At 44.5% G+C, this 17,500-nt stretch overlaps 1 protein-coding gene across 1 annotated transcript in view; it reads right to left on the bottom strand.

The window, feature by feature from the left end:
* Positions 1-17,500, bottom strand: part of carmil2 (capping protein regulator and myosin 1 linker 2) — a 73,792-nt gene that overhangs the window by 36,833 nt on the left and 19,459 nt on the right. The window contains exons 12-20 of the mRNA XM_078282991.1: positions 16,210-16,296; positions 15,718-15,827; positions 13,567-13,644; positions 12,919-12,995; positions 12,405-12,509; positions 3,818-3,887; positions 3,566-3,647; positions 321-417; positions 96-150 (exon numbers count right to left, since the gene is read on the bottom strand). Coding sequence (XP_078139117.1) covers positions 96-150; positions 321-417; positions 3,566-3,647; positions 3,818-3,887; positions 12,405-12,509; positions 12,919-12,995; positions 13,567-13,644; positions 15,718-15,827; positions 16,210-16,296 — 761 coding nt within the window. The remainder of the gene's footprint in view (positions 1-95; positions 151-320; positions 418-3,565; positions 3,648-3,817; positions 3,888-12,404; positions 12,510-12,918; positions 12,996-13,566; positions 13,645-15,717; positions 15,828-16,209; positions 16,297-17,500) is intronic.

The raw sequence follows: 17,500 nt of genomic DNA, 5'->3' as shown, positions 1-17,500 counted from the left end.
ATTTGTGTACAAAAAACTGAATCCCAGAGAATCCCTGAGTTGATAATAAATTGATAAAATTAAATGAAAATGAAATAAATAGAAGTGTCACTCACACACTCCTCATCCTGAATGAGCTGAGCGATGCGATGAAGAACATCAGTGAGAGCTCTGTGTGTCAGACAGAAAAAGCAGCAGTCAAGAAGGAATTTGTACTGTACTTTCTTTTCAACATGGCATTCATATACATAAGAACAATAATCAGGAGGATGTTAGAAAGGGAGTTAGCTTAGTGAATGATTTATATAGCATGGCTATACATTACTATATGTTTGTCAGACCTAGACTTCATGGCAAAGTTTCTCCCCAGCGCCAGGCGTCGAAGTGAGTGGCATCGACCAATAGACAATACCAGAGTCACCATGTCATTCTCAAAACCTAGAGAGAGAGAGACATGGAGAGAGACAGAGAGAGAGGGAGAGAGAGAGAGAGGGAGAGAGAATTTAGGTAAGATGGATGTAGACAGTAAAGGTCCAGTGCAATGAGAATGGTATTTCCCAACCTCATGGTATTGTTTAACCAAGGGGCTTGTTAATGTAAAGTTACCAAGGATATGATAACTATCAGTGTTGTGAAAATTTTAGAAACTCCCTCTGGATGTTAACAATCAAATCCAGTCTACTTCCTGGTGTAAATTACGACAAATATACCCGGATTTCAATGAATGCCCTGATTGGCCGACAGTATGCGTAGTTAATGAGGTGTCCAATAGAAAGTTGCTTGCCCAACTAGCCAAAATCAGCATGCAGGAGTCTGTCTTCATGCTGGTGGCTCATACATGTACTGATTGTATTGTACATGTTAGACGCTTCCTCTTCAGACATGATGCTCAGTAAGAAATGGGTTGAGTTGAGCTGGTGGACAGAGCCACGCCCCCTTTACCTACTGACAACTGACTGAGCATCGAAAGAGAAGTTCTAACCAATCAGATGAACCATCAAAAACTGAAAAAATGACCGTCCTCGTGTTAGAAATCCATAGCAAACTTTTCTTGACTGAATTCAAATCTTTGCACTGGAGCTTTAACTCCACTGATAGGACTGCTTTGTAACACATGAGAAGCTTTTACGATTATGATTATTATTCATTGGAGGAAAAAAGAAAGCTACAGTAGAAAGTCACTCATGGACAGACTATTACTTTTTCAGCATATATTCACGGAAAGATAAATGTGTTTTTCTTTGAATACAAATTGCCTTTGTAGGAGTTTTGTCAATGGGAATTCCCTGGAGATGCTAAGTAAAGTAAGTAAAGTAAACAAACAGGTTTATGCAAAACAAGTCTACAGCAAAAGAAATATAGGAAGCAAGAGAGAAAGATGATTATTGACGCTCTTAGGTATTACGAAGAAGATAAAGTTGATTAACAGTTTCAATAAAAAAAAAACATTAAAATTAGCTAAATTAGAACCAACACAAATTTGTTTGCTTTATCTAGCTATATCAGCTAGATAAAATGAGTGAACATTAAGTGTTTGTCTTGATGGATCTTAAGTAACCCGATAATTTAGAGTGTAATTATTTCATTTTGATGGAGATTTGTCATTTAGGGTTATTCCATGAATGATATTACTTTGTTTAAGGTAGGATTAGTTCATCCAATTTGATGGCAATTTGTCATACAATTGAAATGCGTAAACAAAATAGACCAAAATATTACTTTGAGTGCGGAGAGGGACAGAATGATAGATGAGAGAGAGAGACAGAGACAGATAGAGAGAGGCGTGTTTAATCATGTCTCTAGAGTGAAAATGCGGACTTTCCCCTGAATACTAATGATGTCTACATCCATCTCCTCTGTTCTAGTTTTTTTTTTCTCGTTTACCTTTGTTCCTCTGTTGTCTCATTTTGTCCTCTCTTCTGCTCTTCTCTCCTATATCTTCTAACATTTCTGTTACCAAGTAATAGTGCATGATTTACGGACTAAATTTCGGAGTGAAAGTTACATATATCGGCATAAATGTCTCAAATATCCGGGTTTCACTGGATGCAGCACAATTGTTTCAAATTCCGGAGGAGTGGAGTTCTGGCTGCTCCGACATCATGATGCATATTGATTTAGTAGTAGTAGTTAATAGTAATAGGAGCGTACCACACATAACAAGCTAGTCTCAGCTGTTACTTTGATTCTCTAGTTATTTCTGTGTACCACTTATGTAATGAGACTGACTGTGGCACCCTCCTCTTGACACTCTCTCCTTCTCCACAAAAAAATAGTCCACAAGGCCTATCTACGCTTTGAAACCTCACCATCCCTATTCTTGGTGACATCATATTACACCCAGGTCCAACATATATATATATATATATACATATACATATAAATATAAATATATATATGTAAATACCGTTTGTATGGATTGAACTGATATAGGTTTTCTAATATTTGTGTCTGGGGGTCTGCTAGCTGCCTGCAGCAGATGGAAGGGATTTGTGTGGTGGCCTGTGGTGCTTCTTGATGAGTACCTCAGAACTGACTGCACCCTGCGGGTCTCAGAACTGACTGCACCCTGTGGGTCTCAGAACTGACTGCACCCTGTGGGTCTCACCAGTGCAGCGTACTTCCCTGGATTTGTGCTGGGGCGGACGGTGGATGTTTTTCAGTCACTGCCTATTTGAGAGTTAACATCTCAAGTTCCCTAGAGCAGTGGTTCTCAATCCTGGTCCTCGGGACCTAGAGTACTGCTGGTTTTCTACCATACCAGCTAGTTAAGTGCAGTTAATTGCATTCACCTGGTGTTCCAGGCGTAAATCAGTCCTTGATTAGATGGCTTAGATGCATATCCCAGCATTGGCACAGACCAGTCAGGTTCGAAATGTTTGGAATCCCTGCTCACACTCTTTGTCCAATGGTCATCTAGAACAGTGGTTCTCACACTTTTTGCCTCATGACCCCTTAAATCGAAGCGATGCCTACTCTCCTACTTTTCGTTTCATTTGATTATCAGAGATGGCCTAGAGGCTGAAAACTATTCAGTATTTCACAAGAAAAAGCAAGAATTAGTGAAAAATCTGAAAAAACAGACATGATAATAAATTTGTACAGTAGACATATTGGTTTTCCCCTGCATGGACCCGACCATCATGTTGAGAACCACTGCTGAAGTGGGTCTGTGGAAGGTTCTTTCTTTTAATGTGTTCATCTTTGGTCCAAAGTACACTGTGCTAAGTTATGTGCTTTTCATTTGTGATTGTTTAGGTGGAGTGTCTTTATATAGCTTGATTTTATATGAGCAGATTGTGGTTATTTGTGGTTTTAGTGTTAGGACTGACTGAACAGTGGCACTGCCACAGAAATGAAATAGACCAGCACCCTCTGCTGACTAAACAGTAGCACAACCACAAAAATGATGAACAGTGTAAACGGTAACACTGCCACAATAGTATTGCACATAATTAGTTCAACAACAGCCCCTCAACATGTTGTAGGCAGTTTGTGTGTGTGTGTGTGTGTGTGTGTGTGTGTGTGTGTGTGTGTGTATGTGTGTGTGTGTGTGTGTGTGTGTATGTGTGTGTGGTTTGCATACCATTGTCAGAGATATCCAGACTGCTTATGGCCATGGCTTCAAAGATGTGCTCCTGTATCACCTGAGCCCCCGCTGAACGTAGCTACACACACAGACACACACACACACATACACACACACACACACACACAGAGACACACAGTAATTAGGTCACAGCGAGTAGTGTTGGTAACAGAATCATTTGTGAAAAAGTTTTTTTTCCATGCAAGTGCTTGTGTGTGTGTGTGTGTGTGTGTGTGTGTGTGTGTGTACCTCACAGCTACTGAGGTCCAGCTCTAGCCCACAGAGACGAGTGTTGGTTGCCAGACCCTGTAATAATAACCTAGAATTGGAAAAGAAAACATGACATATCCATACAAAAGTATATCAATCTGTAGCAGGGCTTGTCAAATGTTTTCATGTCACAGGCCCCTAAATAGACTCACATTAGGGGTCATGGACCCCAATTTGATCAGATTTAGTCCCAGGGATCCATATGGGGGACATTATTATTGTTGTTGATTTGGAAACTTTTTGTAACTATGGAATGCTGATCGTTGTAGTTATTCACCAATATTCTGTGTAAAAACACTCTGATCTGTTTTATAACTTATTTATTTAATTTTGTCCTGCATTTTGTTGTATTTGTTGTTGTATGCTTTGGCAATATATACACATATATGTAATGCCAATAAAAGCTCATTTAGAATTGATTTAGTATTGAATGGTACTGTCTACACTGTATGTGGGGAGATAATAGTGGTGAGTGTGAAAACTATGATTACAATAATAATTCTTATACATTCTCTAATATGGATAATTTCTGTTGATTTAAATGATAGTGAAGTTAAACTATTCCTCATGTTGCTGGTGACCCCCTAGAATCTCATCAACAACCCCTGGAACCCCCTCAAGAATTCCTGGAACCCCCTCAAAGACACTTGGAACCCCCATCAAAGACAAATGGAACCCCCTCAAGACACCTGGAACCCCCTCAAAGACCCCTGGAGCTCCTTCAAATACAGATGGAACCCCCCTCAAAGACAGATGGAACCTCCGTCAAAGACACCTTGAATCTACTCAAAGACAGATGGAACCCCATCAAAGACAGATTGAACCCCCTCAAAGACGACTCGAACCTCCTCAAAGACACCTGGAACCCCCTCAAACACAGATGGAACCCCCTCAAAGACACCTGGAACCCCCCTCAAAGACATCATGAACTCCCTCAAAGACAGATGGAACCCCCTCAAAGACACTTGGAACCCCCTCAAAGACACCTGGAACCCCCCTCAAAGACATCATGAACTCCCTCAAAGACAGATGGAACCCCCTCAAAGACAGATTGAACCCCCTCAAAGACACTTGGAACCCCCTCAAAGACACCTGGAACCCATTCAAAGACAGATGGAACTCCCTGAAAGACAGATGGAACCCCCCTCATTACACCTGGAACCCCCTCAAAGACAGATGGAACCACCTCAAAGACACTTGGAACCCCCTCAAAGACAGATGGAACTCCCTCAGACAGATGGAACCCCCCTCATTACACCTGGAACCTCCTCGAAGACACCTGGAACCCCCTCAAAGACAGATGGAGCCCCCTCAAAGACACTTGGAACCCCCTCAAAGACACCTGGAACCCCCTCAAAGACAGATGGAACCCCCTCATTACGCCTGGAACCTCCTCAAAGACACCTGGAACCCCGTCAAAGACAAATGGAACCCCCTCCAAGACACCTGGATCCTCCTCAAAGACACCTGGAACCCAGCCAAAGACAGATGGAACCCCCTCCAAGGCACTTGGAACACCCTCAAAGACGGGTTGAACCCCCTCAAAGACACCTGGAACCCCCTCAAAGACAGATGGAACCCCCTCATTACGCCTGAAACCTCCTCAAAGACACCTGGAACCCCCTCAAAGACAGATGGAGCCCCCTCAAAGACAGATGAAACCCCCTCAAAGACACCTGGAACCTTCTCAAAGACACCTTGTACCCCCTCAAAGACACCTGGAACCCCCTCAAAGACAGATGGAACCCCTTCATTATGCCTGGAACCTCGTCAAAGACACCTGGAACCCCCTCAAAGACAGATGGAACCCCCTCCAAGACACCTGGATCCTCCTCAAAGACACCTGGAACCCCATCAAAGACAGATGGAACCCCCTCCAAGACACCTGGAACACCTTCAAAGACAGGTTGAACCCCCTCAAAGACACCTGGAACCCCCTCAAAGACAGATGGAACCCCCTCATTACACCTGGAACCTCCTCAAAGACACCTGGAACCCCCTCAAAGACACCTGGATCCTCCTCAAAGACACCTGGAACCCCGCCAAAGACAGATGGAACCCCCTCCAAGACACTTGGAACCCCCTCAAAGACAGATGGAACCCCCTCATTACACCTGAAACCCCCGTCAAAGACACCTGGAATCTACTCAAAGACAGATGGAAACCCCCTAAAAGACACCTGGAAGCTACTCAAATACAGATGGAACCCCCTCAAAGATACCTGGAACCCCCCTAAAAGACACCTGGAAGCTACTCAAATACAGATGGAACCTTCTCAAAGATACCTGGAACCCCCTCAAAGACAGATGGAACCCCCTCAAAGACAGATGGAACCCCCTCAAAGACACCTGGAACCTTCTCAAAGACACCTGGAACCCCCTCAAAGACACCTGGAAGCTACTCAAATACAGATGGAACCTTCTCAAAGATACCTGGAACCCCCTCAAAGACAGATGGAACCCCCTCAAAGACACCTGGAACCTTCTCAAAGACACCTGGAACCCCCTCAAAGACAGATGGAAACCCCTCAAATACACCTGGATCCTCCTCAAAGACACCTGGAACCCCGTCAAAGACAGATGGAACCCCCTCCAAGACACCTGGATCCTTCTCAAAGACACCTGGAACCCCCTCAAAGACAGATGGAACCCCTCAAAGACACTTGGAACACTCTCAAAGTCAGGTTGAACCCCCTAAAAAACACCTGGAACCTCCTCAAAGACACCTGGAACCTCCCAAAGACAGATGGAACCCCCCTCATTACGCCTGGAACCTCCTCAAAGACACCTGGATCCTCCTCAAAGACACCTGGATCCTCCTCAAAGACACCTGGAACCCCATCAAAGACAGATGGAACCCCCTCCAAGACACCTGGAACACCCTCAAAGACAGGTTGAACCCCCTCCAAGACACCTGGAACCCCCTCAAAGACAGATGGAACCCCCTCATTACACCTGGAACCTCCTCAAAGACACATGTAACCCCCTCAAAGACAGATGGAACCCCCTCCAAGACACCTGGATCCTCCTCAAAGACACCCGGAACCCTGTCAAAGACAGATGGAACCCCCTCCAAGACACCTGGAACACCCTCAAAGACAGGTTGAACCCCCTCAAAGACACCTGGAACCCCCTCAAAGACACCTGGAACCCCCTCAAAGACAGATGGAACCCCCCTAAAAGACACCTGGAAGCTACTCAAATACAGATGGAACCCCCTCAGAGATACCTGGAACCCCCTCAAAGACACCTGGAACCTTCTCAAAGACACCTTGTACCCCCTCAAAGACAGATGGAACCCCCTCCAAGACATCTGGATCCTTCTCAAAGACACCTGGAACCCCCTCAAAGACAGATGGAACCCCCTCAAAGACACCTGGAACACCCTCAAATTCAGGTTGAACCCCCTAAAAAACACCTGGAACCTCCTCAAAGACACCTGGAACCTCCCAAAGACAGATGGAACCCCCCTCATTACGCCTGGAACCTCCTCAAAGACACCTGGATCCTCCACAAAGACACCTGGAACCCCATCAAAGACAGATGGAACCCCCTCCAAGACACCTGGAACACCCTCAAAGACAGGTTGAACCCCCTCAAAGACACCTGGAACCCCCTCAAAGACAGATGGAACCCCCTCAAAGACAGATGGAACCCCCTCATTATGCCTGGAACCTCCTCAAAGACACATGTAACCCCCTCAAAGACAGATGGAACCCCCTCCAAGACACCTGGATCCTCCTCAAAGACACCCGGAACCCTGTCAAAGACAGATGGAACCCCCTCCAAGACACCTGGAACACCCTCAAAGACAGGTTGAACCCCCTCAAAGACACCTGGAACCCCCTCAAAGACAGATGGAACCCCCCTAAAAGACACCTGGAAGCTACTCAAATACAGATGGAACCCCCTCAGAGATACCTGGAAACCCCTCAAAGACAGATAGAACCCCCTCAAAGACACCTGGAACCTTCTCAAAGACACCTTGTACCCCCTCAAAGACAGATGGAACCCCCTCAAAGACACCTGGATCATCCTCAAAGACACCTGGAACCCCGTCAAAGACAAATGGAACCCCCTCCAAGACACCTGGATCCTCCTCAAAGACACCTGGAACCCCGTCAAAGACAGATGGAACCCCCTCCAAGACACCTGGAACACCCTCAAAGACAGGTTGAACCCCCTCAAAGACACCTGGAACCCCCTCAAAGACAGATGGAACCCCCTCATTATGCCTGAAACCTCCTCAAAGACAGATGGAACCCCCTCAAAGACAGATGGAACCCCCTCATTATGCCTGAAACCTCCTTAAAGACACCTGGAACCCCCTCAAAGACAGATGGAACCCCCTCATTATGCCTGAAACCTCCTCAAAGACAGATGGAACCCCCTCAAAGACAGATGGAACCCCCTCATTATGCCTGAAACCTCCTTAAAGACACCTGGAACCCCCTCAAAGACAGATGGAGCCCCCTCAAAGACAGATGGAACCCCCTCAAAGACAGATGGAACCCCCTCATTATGCCTGGAACCTCCTCAAAGACACCTGGAACCCCCTCAAAGACAGATGGAACCCCCTCCAAGACACCTGGATCCTCCTCAAAGACACCTGGAACCCCATCAAAGACAGATGGAACCCCCTCAAAGACACCTGGAACTCCCTCAAAGGCAGATGGAACCCCCTCATTACGTCTGGAACCTCCTCAAAGACACCTGGAACCCCCGTCAAAGACAAATGGAACCCCCTCCAAGACACCTGGATCCTCCTCAAAGACACCTGGAACCCCGTCAAAGACAGATGGAACCCCCTCCAAGACACCTGGAACACCCTCAAAGACAGGTTGAACCCCCTCAAAGACACCTGGAACCCCCTCAAAGACAGATGGAACCCCCTCATTATGCCTGAAACCTCCTCAAAGACAGATGGAACCCCCTCAAAGACAGATGGAACCCCCTCATTATGCCTGAAACCTCCTTAAAGACACCTGGAACCCCCTCAAAGACAGATGGAGCCCCCTCAAAGACAGATGGAACCCCCTCAAAGACAGATGGAACCCCCTCATTATGCCTGGAACCTCCTCAAAGACACCTGGAACCCCCTCAAAGACAGATGGAACCCCCTCCAAGACACCTGGATCCTCCTCAAAGACACCTGGAACCCCATCAAAGACAGATGGAACCCCCTCAAAGACACCTGGAACTCCCTCAAAGGCAGATGGAACCCCCTCATTACGTCTGGAACCTCCTCAAAGACACCTGGAACCCCCTCAAAGACACCTGGAACCCCCGTCAAAGACACCTGGAATCTACTCAAAGACAGATGGAACCCGCTCAAAGACAGATGGAACCCCCCTAAAAGACACCTGGAAGCTACTCAAATACAGATGGAACCCCCTCAAAGATACCTGGAACACCCTCAAAGACACCTGGAACCTTCTCAAAGACACCTGGAACCCCCTCAAAGACAGATGGAAACCCCTCAAATACACCTTGATCTTCCTCAAAGACACCTGGAACCCCATCAAAGACAGATGGAACCCCCTCCAAGACATCTGGATCCTTCTCAAAGACACCTGGAACCCCCTCAAAGACAGATGGAACCCCCTCAAAGACACCTGGAACACCCTCAAAGTCAGGTTGAACCCCCTAAAAAACACCCGGAACCTCCTCAAAGACACCTGGAACCTCCCAAAGACAGATGGAACCCCCCTCATTACGCCTGGAACCTCCTCAAAGACACATGGATCCTCCTCAAAGACACCTGGAATCCCCTCAAAGACAGATGGAACCCCCTCCAAGACACCTGGAACACCCTCAAAGTCAGGTTGAACCCCCTAAAAAACACCCGGAACCTCCTCAAAGACACCTGGAACCTCCCAAAGACAGATGGAACCCCCTCATTACGCCTGGAACCTCCTCAAAGACACCTGGATCCTCCTCAAAGACACCTGGAACCCCCTCAAAGACAGATGGAACCCCCTCCAAGACACCTGGAACACCCTCAAAGTCAGGTTGAACCCCCTAAAAAATACCCGGAACCTCCTCAAAGACACCTGGAACCCCGTCAAAGACAGATGGAACCCCCTCAAAGACACCTGAAACACCCTCAAAGACAGGTTGAACCCCCTCAAAGACACCTGCAACCTCCTCAAAGACACCCGGATCCCCCTCAAAGACAGATGGAACCCCCTCAAAGACACTTGGAACCCCGTCAAAGACACCTGGAACCCCATCAAAGACAGATGGAACCCCCTCATTACGCCTGGAACCTCCTCAAAGACACCTGAAACCTCTTCAAAGACACCTGGAACCCCCTCAAAGACAGATGGAACCCCCCTAAAAGACACCTGGAAGCTACTCAAATACAGATGGAACCCCCTCTGAGATACCTGGAACCCCCTCAAAGACACCTGGAACCTTCTCAAAGACACCTTGTACCCCCTCAAAGACAGATGGAAGCCCCTCAAATATACCTGGATCCTCCTCAAAGACACCTGGAACCCCGTCAAAGACAGATGGAACCCCCTCCAAGACATCTGGATCCTCCTCAAAGACACCTGGAACCCTGTCAAAGACAGATGGAACCCCCTCCAAGACACCTGGAACACCCTCAAAGACAGGTTGAACCCCCTCAAAGACACCTGGAACCTCCTCAAACACACCTGGAACCTCCTCAAAGACAGATGGAACCCCCCTCATTACGCCTGGAACCTCCTCAAAGACACCTGGATCCTCCTCAAAGACACCTGGAACCCCCTCAAAGACAGATGGAACCCTCCTAAAAGACACCTGGAAGCTACTCAAATACAGATGGAACCCCCTCTGAGATACCTGGAACCCCCTCAAAGACAGATGGAACCCCCTCAAAGACACCTGGAACCTTCTCAAAGACACCTTGTACCCCCTCAAAGACAGATGGAACCCCCTCAAATATACTTGGATCCTCCTCAAAGACATCTGGAACCCCGTCAAAGACAGATGGAACCCCCTCCAAGACATCTGGATCCTCCTCAAAGACACCTGGAACCCCGTCAAAGACAGATGGAACCCCCTCCAAGACACCTGGAACACCCTCAAAGACAGATTGAACCCCCTCAAAGACACCTGGAACCTCCTCAAACACACCTGGAACCTCCTCAAAGACAGATGGAACCCCACTCATTACACCTGGAACCTCCTCAAAGACACCTGGATCCTCCTCAAAGACAGATGGAACCCCCTCATTACGCCTGGAACCTCCTCAAAGACACCTGAAACCTCTTCAAAGACACCTGGAACCCCTCTCAAAGACAGATGGAACCCCCCTAAAAGACACCTGGAAGCTACTCAAATACAGATGGAACCCCCTCTGAGATACCTGGAACCCCCTCAAAGACACCTGGAACCTTCTCAAAGACACCTTGTACCCCCTCAAAGACAGATGGAAGCCCCTCAAATATACCTGGATCCTCCTCAAAGACACCTGGAACCCCGTCAAAGACAGATGGAACCCCCTCCAAGACATCTGGATCCTCCTCAAAGACACCTGGAACCCTGTCAAAGACAGATGGAACCCCCTCCAAGACACCTGGAACACCCTCAAAGACAGGTTGAACCCCCTCAAAGACACCTGGAACCTCCTCAAACACACCTGGAACCTCCTCAAAGACAGATGGAACCCCCCTCATTACGCCTGGAACCTCCTCAAAGACACCTGGATCCTCCTCAAAGACACCTGGAACCCCCTCAAAGACAGATGGAACCCCCCTAAAAGACACCTGGAAGCTACTCAAATACAGATGGAACCCCCTCTGAGATACCTGGAACCCCCTCAAAGACAGATGGAACCCCCTCAAAGACACCTGGAACCTTCTCAAAGACACCTTGTACCCCCTCAAAGACAGATGGAACCCCCTCAAATATACTTGGATCCTCCTCAAAGACACCTGGAACCCCGTCAAAGACAGATGGAACCCCCTCCAAGACATCTGGATCCTCCTCAAACACACCTGGAACCCCGTCAAAGACAGATGGAACCCCCTCCAAGACACCTGGAACACCCTCAAAGACAGATTGAACCCCCTCAAAGACACCTGGAACCTCCTCAAACACACCTGGAACCCTGTCAAAAACAGCTGGAACCCCCTCCAAGACACCTGGAACACCCTCAAAGACAGGTTGAACCCCCTCAAAGACACCTGGAACCTCCTCAAAGACACCTGGAACCACCTCAAAGACAGATGAAACCCCCCTCATTACACCTGGAACCTCCTCAAAGACACCTGGAACCCCCTCAAAGACAGATGGAACCCCCTCAAAGACACTTGGAACCCCCTCAAAGACACCTGGAACCCCCTCAAAGACAGATGGAACCCCTTCATTACACCTGGAACCTCCTCAAAGACACCTGGATCCCCCTCACAGACACCTGCAATCCCCTCAAAGACAGATGTAACTCCCTCAAAGACTCAAGGACTCCTGGAACCCCCAGACCCCACTGTGAGAACCACTGTACTGCACAACAGGTACAATACAATAGGTTAGGTTTAGTTTTAGTTAGGTTAGGTTTTACTTGTGGCACCACCCACCTGAGAGCTTGTGGGGGTAGTTTGGTTGCAGATAGGCCCACGTATTTTAGCTCACAGCTCTGACTGAAGAACTCTCGAATGCTCCTAGTCACCTCCCGCACCTTTCTATACACGCATACAAATACACACACACACACACAAAAACAATCATATTTACACATGGACATTTAAGTTGGGTCTTTCTCTCTACTAACACACGCTATTCTAAATGTAATGCCTTCTTTTTAGAGGGCTTCTGTTTATTCCAAACAAACCGGACATATTAAACCCATCACTTCCTAGGAAAGAGCTACCAGACACCAGTTTTTGTTTTTTCAGATACACCAGAAGCCTACAGCACTGATGAATCCGTGCAAAATGGCTCCCCAATATCTCAATAATGGAGAAAGATGTCAATCTCCTCTCAAGACAAGAATAAGACAGGGCCCGCATCTCAAAAACACTAATTTTGTCCTTTGATACAAATCATTCACATCACATTAATAAACTGTAAAAAGTTCCTGTTGGGGCTCACCTGTGGCTAAAAGCATTCCTGGCCAAGTTGAGGTGGATCAGTTTGGAACAACATCCAGCAGATAGAGATACAAATAACTGGAAGGGAAAATTAGAATGAGTAAGAATCAAGTATACAAAATGACCAGTGAAGAACTCTAATACACGTTATCTGTTAAGATAAAAAATAATGTGATCAGATTAGATGAAACTGTAATATATATATAAGAATATATATAAGAAGAAAGCAAATACGGGGTATAACATAATGCAGCAACCGATAACTCCAACATTTCAACATATTTCGAAGAAATGTATGAAGCTTAAATTAGTGCAAAGTATGAAAAAACATGACAGGAGGTGGCAGGAATGAAGGACCAAAAGAATTGTTAAATGTTGAAATTTATTGAAAAGGTTTGATTATGTCTATAGATAGTATGATATTCACTAAATGCATTGCTCATAAACATAATATCATAAACATAAAATCAACAGGATTGGATTGGATTAAGCTCAGTCGTCTCAAATGAAACACTAAAATTGGTCCATGAAAATATGTGCATTTTATGGGATATGGACTCTTGGAATGTAGCCCAGAGTGATGGATTTTTTTGAAAACTACTTTCATAGAGAATGCAAAAAATAATTTAAAACTGTCTTGATTGCTGACCGTGTCCAGAGGGCAGTCGGTACCACTGAGGTCCAGATGGGACAGAGAGTTACAACTGGACAGGAACCTGAAGAGAAACTGAAACACACACACACACACGCACACACACACACACACACACACACACACACACACACACACACTGAGAACCAGTGGCCATATACAGAATGTATTCCCCACATCAAACACAGGCCAACAGGCACGTAAATGTGTTCAAATACTTTACTTACAATTCATACAATTCTGATTTTTAACACATTTCTAACAACCAGGTTAGTATACCCTTCAAGGGCAACTCCACTGAAATTGATGTATTATTTATTGACTTATGCAAAAGTAGACTCAAATATAGCCTACATAGCCAAATAAATTTAGGATTTGTACTTAAAAATACAATCTGAAACCCAGTTTAGGCTCACATACTGTTAGTCCTGTCAGTTGATAAATTTAAGCATAAAAACATATTCATTCATTCAGATAAATCACTATGTAAACAAAGCTTCTGATGATACAAAGTGGGCTTTAGATTAATTTCAGGCCATAGCTTTCCAATTTTTGTTCTCAATTCACACTGAATTAAATTTAAGTGATTCTTGAGAACTGGGACTTGCACAACAATTTCATATTTTATCACATTTAAAATATTTAGGATTTTATTTTTCCATCTGGTCTCTTATGTGTAAATCTATTTGTGTGATCGCATTTTCATATTGTTCAAAAAAGTGGCTAGAAATTGTAGTTTTACATTAGTCAAAATTGATGACTAATGAATTCAGTCAATTTCCGGTTCCAGTTTGCTCTTTCTCTTGTTCTCAATTCGTTCTATCCACTGACATTGTTTACCACACAATGTCACACAAGATGTGTCATCTGTAGCCATGGAAACCTCTATACCCCTTCCTGTTGTGTTTTATGCCACAATTTGACACAGTCTAGTCATCATCAGATCGTCGTCAGATCATAATATGCTCTTCTCTATTAGGGAAACTATCTTTTCTCTTGCCCCTCTGCACAGGAGGTCAGAGGTCAGCTGGCAGTGATTCAGGGTGCGTTCCATTTAGCCAAAATGCGTCTTATCCTCCTCGACTACTCGTTACTCGGCATCCAAAAATGAGCCGCCATCATTAAGGATGTTCCAAATGGTTAAAAGACACATGAAGGAGGCTAGGCTAAGCCCAGCTCCACACCGTCAGAAATGTGTAGAGAAAATGACACGTGTGCGAGGCGAGGAGCAATCGTTTTGTAATGGAATGCACCCTCAGTGTTTTGCTCAAGGACACCTCAGCAGGGCGGATGCTTGCTGTGGTACAGTGCATATTCTGTACGCATGACCTCAAACCAGTGCTGCAGGATTTGTTTTGATGTAATAATAATCGAAATAATAAGCTTTATTTATGTAACACTGACCTAAAAGTGGAATTTAGCGCTTTAACAGGAAGGCATAAAAACAAGAAAAGTAAAATACATAATGAGGAGATAAAAATAGGAAACACAATCAAAAGGAAAAATAGGTTGAAAGAAGAATAAATAAATATGCAAATAGGAATAAAGAAAACATAAGGAACAGGACAAGATTAAAAGTGGGCCAGATCAAAAACAATGACATAAAAGCGAGTCTATAAAAGTTTAAAGTGATTTAAAAGATGATACTGAATGTGTTGATTTAAAAGAAATGTGAATATATCCGGGGCTGATCTATTAAAATACTTGCGTTTCCAAACATCAAATGTGTTAATTATGTTCAGAAGTATTATGTTATCTTCTTGATTTATAAGAAAAAGTGACGTATTCTAGAATTTGAAAGGATTATGGGAATTTGAATCTGTTTGGGACCGAATAAATCAGATGTTTTTTTTATCAATATGACACAAAATAGGTAATGCTCTGGAAAAAAAAAAAAGACAAAACCAGGCGATTGCCCGGAACATGATTCGATATCTTAGAGCTTCATCTACAAACAGAAGTATTGAGAGATTTTAAACTTTTTTTTTTTTTTTTTGCAAAAATGTAAAACTTTCTGCCCCAGTTCTCAAGAATGCCCTGAAGTATTGGAATGCATGTTTGTGTGCATTCTTGTTATTTTTAGGAATATAAAAACTTCTTCAAGCAACACACACACACACACACACACACACACACAGCAGCGTGTACCGTGGCCTCCTCGGTAGCCAGGCTGCCAGGGTTTCCGGAAAGATCCAGATGGGTCAGAGAAGCTGAGAATAGCTGACAGGTAGACAGTTCCTGACACAGACAGCCCAGACCTGGCAACACACACAGAGAGTGACAGATAGATGAGTGACAGATGGAAAGTACGGCATCCATTTTAGGACATCCTCCTCCTCTTTTTCCATTCTGCGCCTTCTCGTCAATCTTCCCTCTCCATCCCCCTCCATCCTGGATCCCAGGAAGAGTAGTTGTTGCCGTGGTAACAACCAATGGGGATCCAAATAAACAATAAACAATCCTGAGAAGGAGGAGCATGAAGAGCAGGATTGAGAAGAAGAGAGAGGAGGAGGAGGGTGGACAGAGAAGTGTAGAATTTAGAAAGAGGAGGACCTTCCCTCATCTGGGAAGATTGAGGAGGAGGAGCCGGATGGAGGAGTGTGTTTGTGTGTGTGTGTGTGTGTGTGTGTGTGTGCGTACCTCTGGCGGACATAGACACCCTGGACAGAGAGAGGTGTCTGAGACCCACAGCTAGATTCCCCAACTCCTGACTAAGGGCTATCACACCTAGGAATACACACACGCACACACACACACACACACACACACACACACACACACACACACACACACACGAAAAACAACAAAATGTCAAGTAGGCCTTCTTATTCAAAATACAAAATACAAATACAAAGTACTATGCCTTAAACTTTTCTAGTTATTACTGTTAAAGCTGCACTATGCAATTTTTGCATGTTGGCGGCCTTAAGTGGTAATGAGAGCTAACTGTTTCAATTTTGAGGACTTTTCATTTATTTAGTTTTTTATTCAAGTCATACAAATACATATATGAAAGTATGAAACTTTCATGAGTAACATCATACAAAACAAAAAAGAAGCATCAATAATAATAACAGAAAATCCAAAGGTATAAGAGAATAGGCTTGGGGAAAAATATTAAAATATACTAAAAATGGCAATAGCTATATGTTTAAAGCTTTGGGGTGATTACTTCTTCTTTAATAGAATCTATATAACACTTTGTTTTAAAAACAAAATAGTTAGGTTTTTGATTAGAAAACTTGCTGGTATGAATGTGATATTTACCCATAAAGGTTAAAAATGTAGTGATTTTGAATGTCTTCATCTGTAGCTCCAAATAAGACATGTTTCAATTCAAGATTAACTGGAATATTGACATTATGAAGTCGTTTTTTAAGTCCCTCCAAAAAGTGTAGCTATAACAGCAATCCCAAAAGAGGTGACACAATGTTTCATCTTGTTACAAAAGCAACATTTCGTGTCTAAGTCAACTTTGTATTTAACTAAATTCATTTTTACTGGATAACATTTATTAATTATTTTAAAAGAAATCTCTTTCACTTTATTTGAATCTTGAGGACTTCAATACCAAGAAATCCTGTAAGGTGACATCAGTAAACTGAACACAGCTCATGTTTACCAACCTCGCCGGTCTGTGATGCTAAAGTGGCAAGAGAGGCAAAATATGCATTTTCCTGTTATGATTTGTCACTTTGTGTTTGTGGAGAATATTTCCCTCCAGTGCGTATACCAACATCAGAATAAAATTTGAGAAAAAAGGTGAATCTGCTGCATCTGAATCAGTGACGTTGGGACGCTCTTCTCTACTGCAGCCTCACTTTATGATTCAGACTGATAAGACGGGTGGATTTTGACATAAAACTCTTGCCTAGCGCAGCTTTCATTTACATCCTACATATGCAAAGAAGTGCTCGTCATGTCTGCTTGT

Source organism: Centroberyx gerrardi, chromosome 4 (assembly GCF_048128805.1).
Source record: "Centroberyx gerrardi isolate f3 chromosome 4, fCenGer3.hap1.cur.20231027, whole genome shotgun sequence".
In the NCBI taxonomy this organism is placed as follows: Eukaryota; Metazoa; Chordata; class Actinopteri; order Beryciformes; family Berycidae; genus Centroberyx; species Centroberyx gerrardi.
This window is presented reverse-complemented; position numbering and strand designations above follow the sequence as displayed.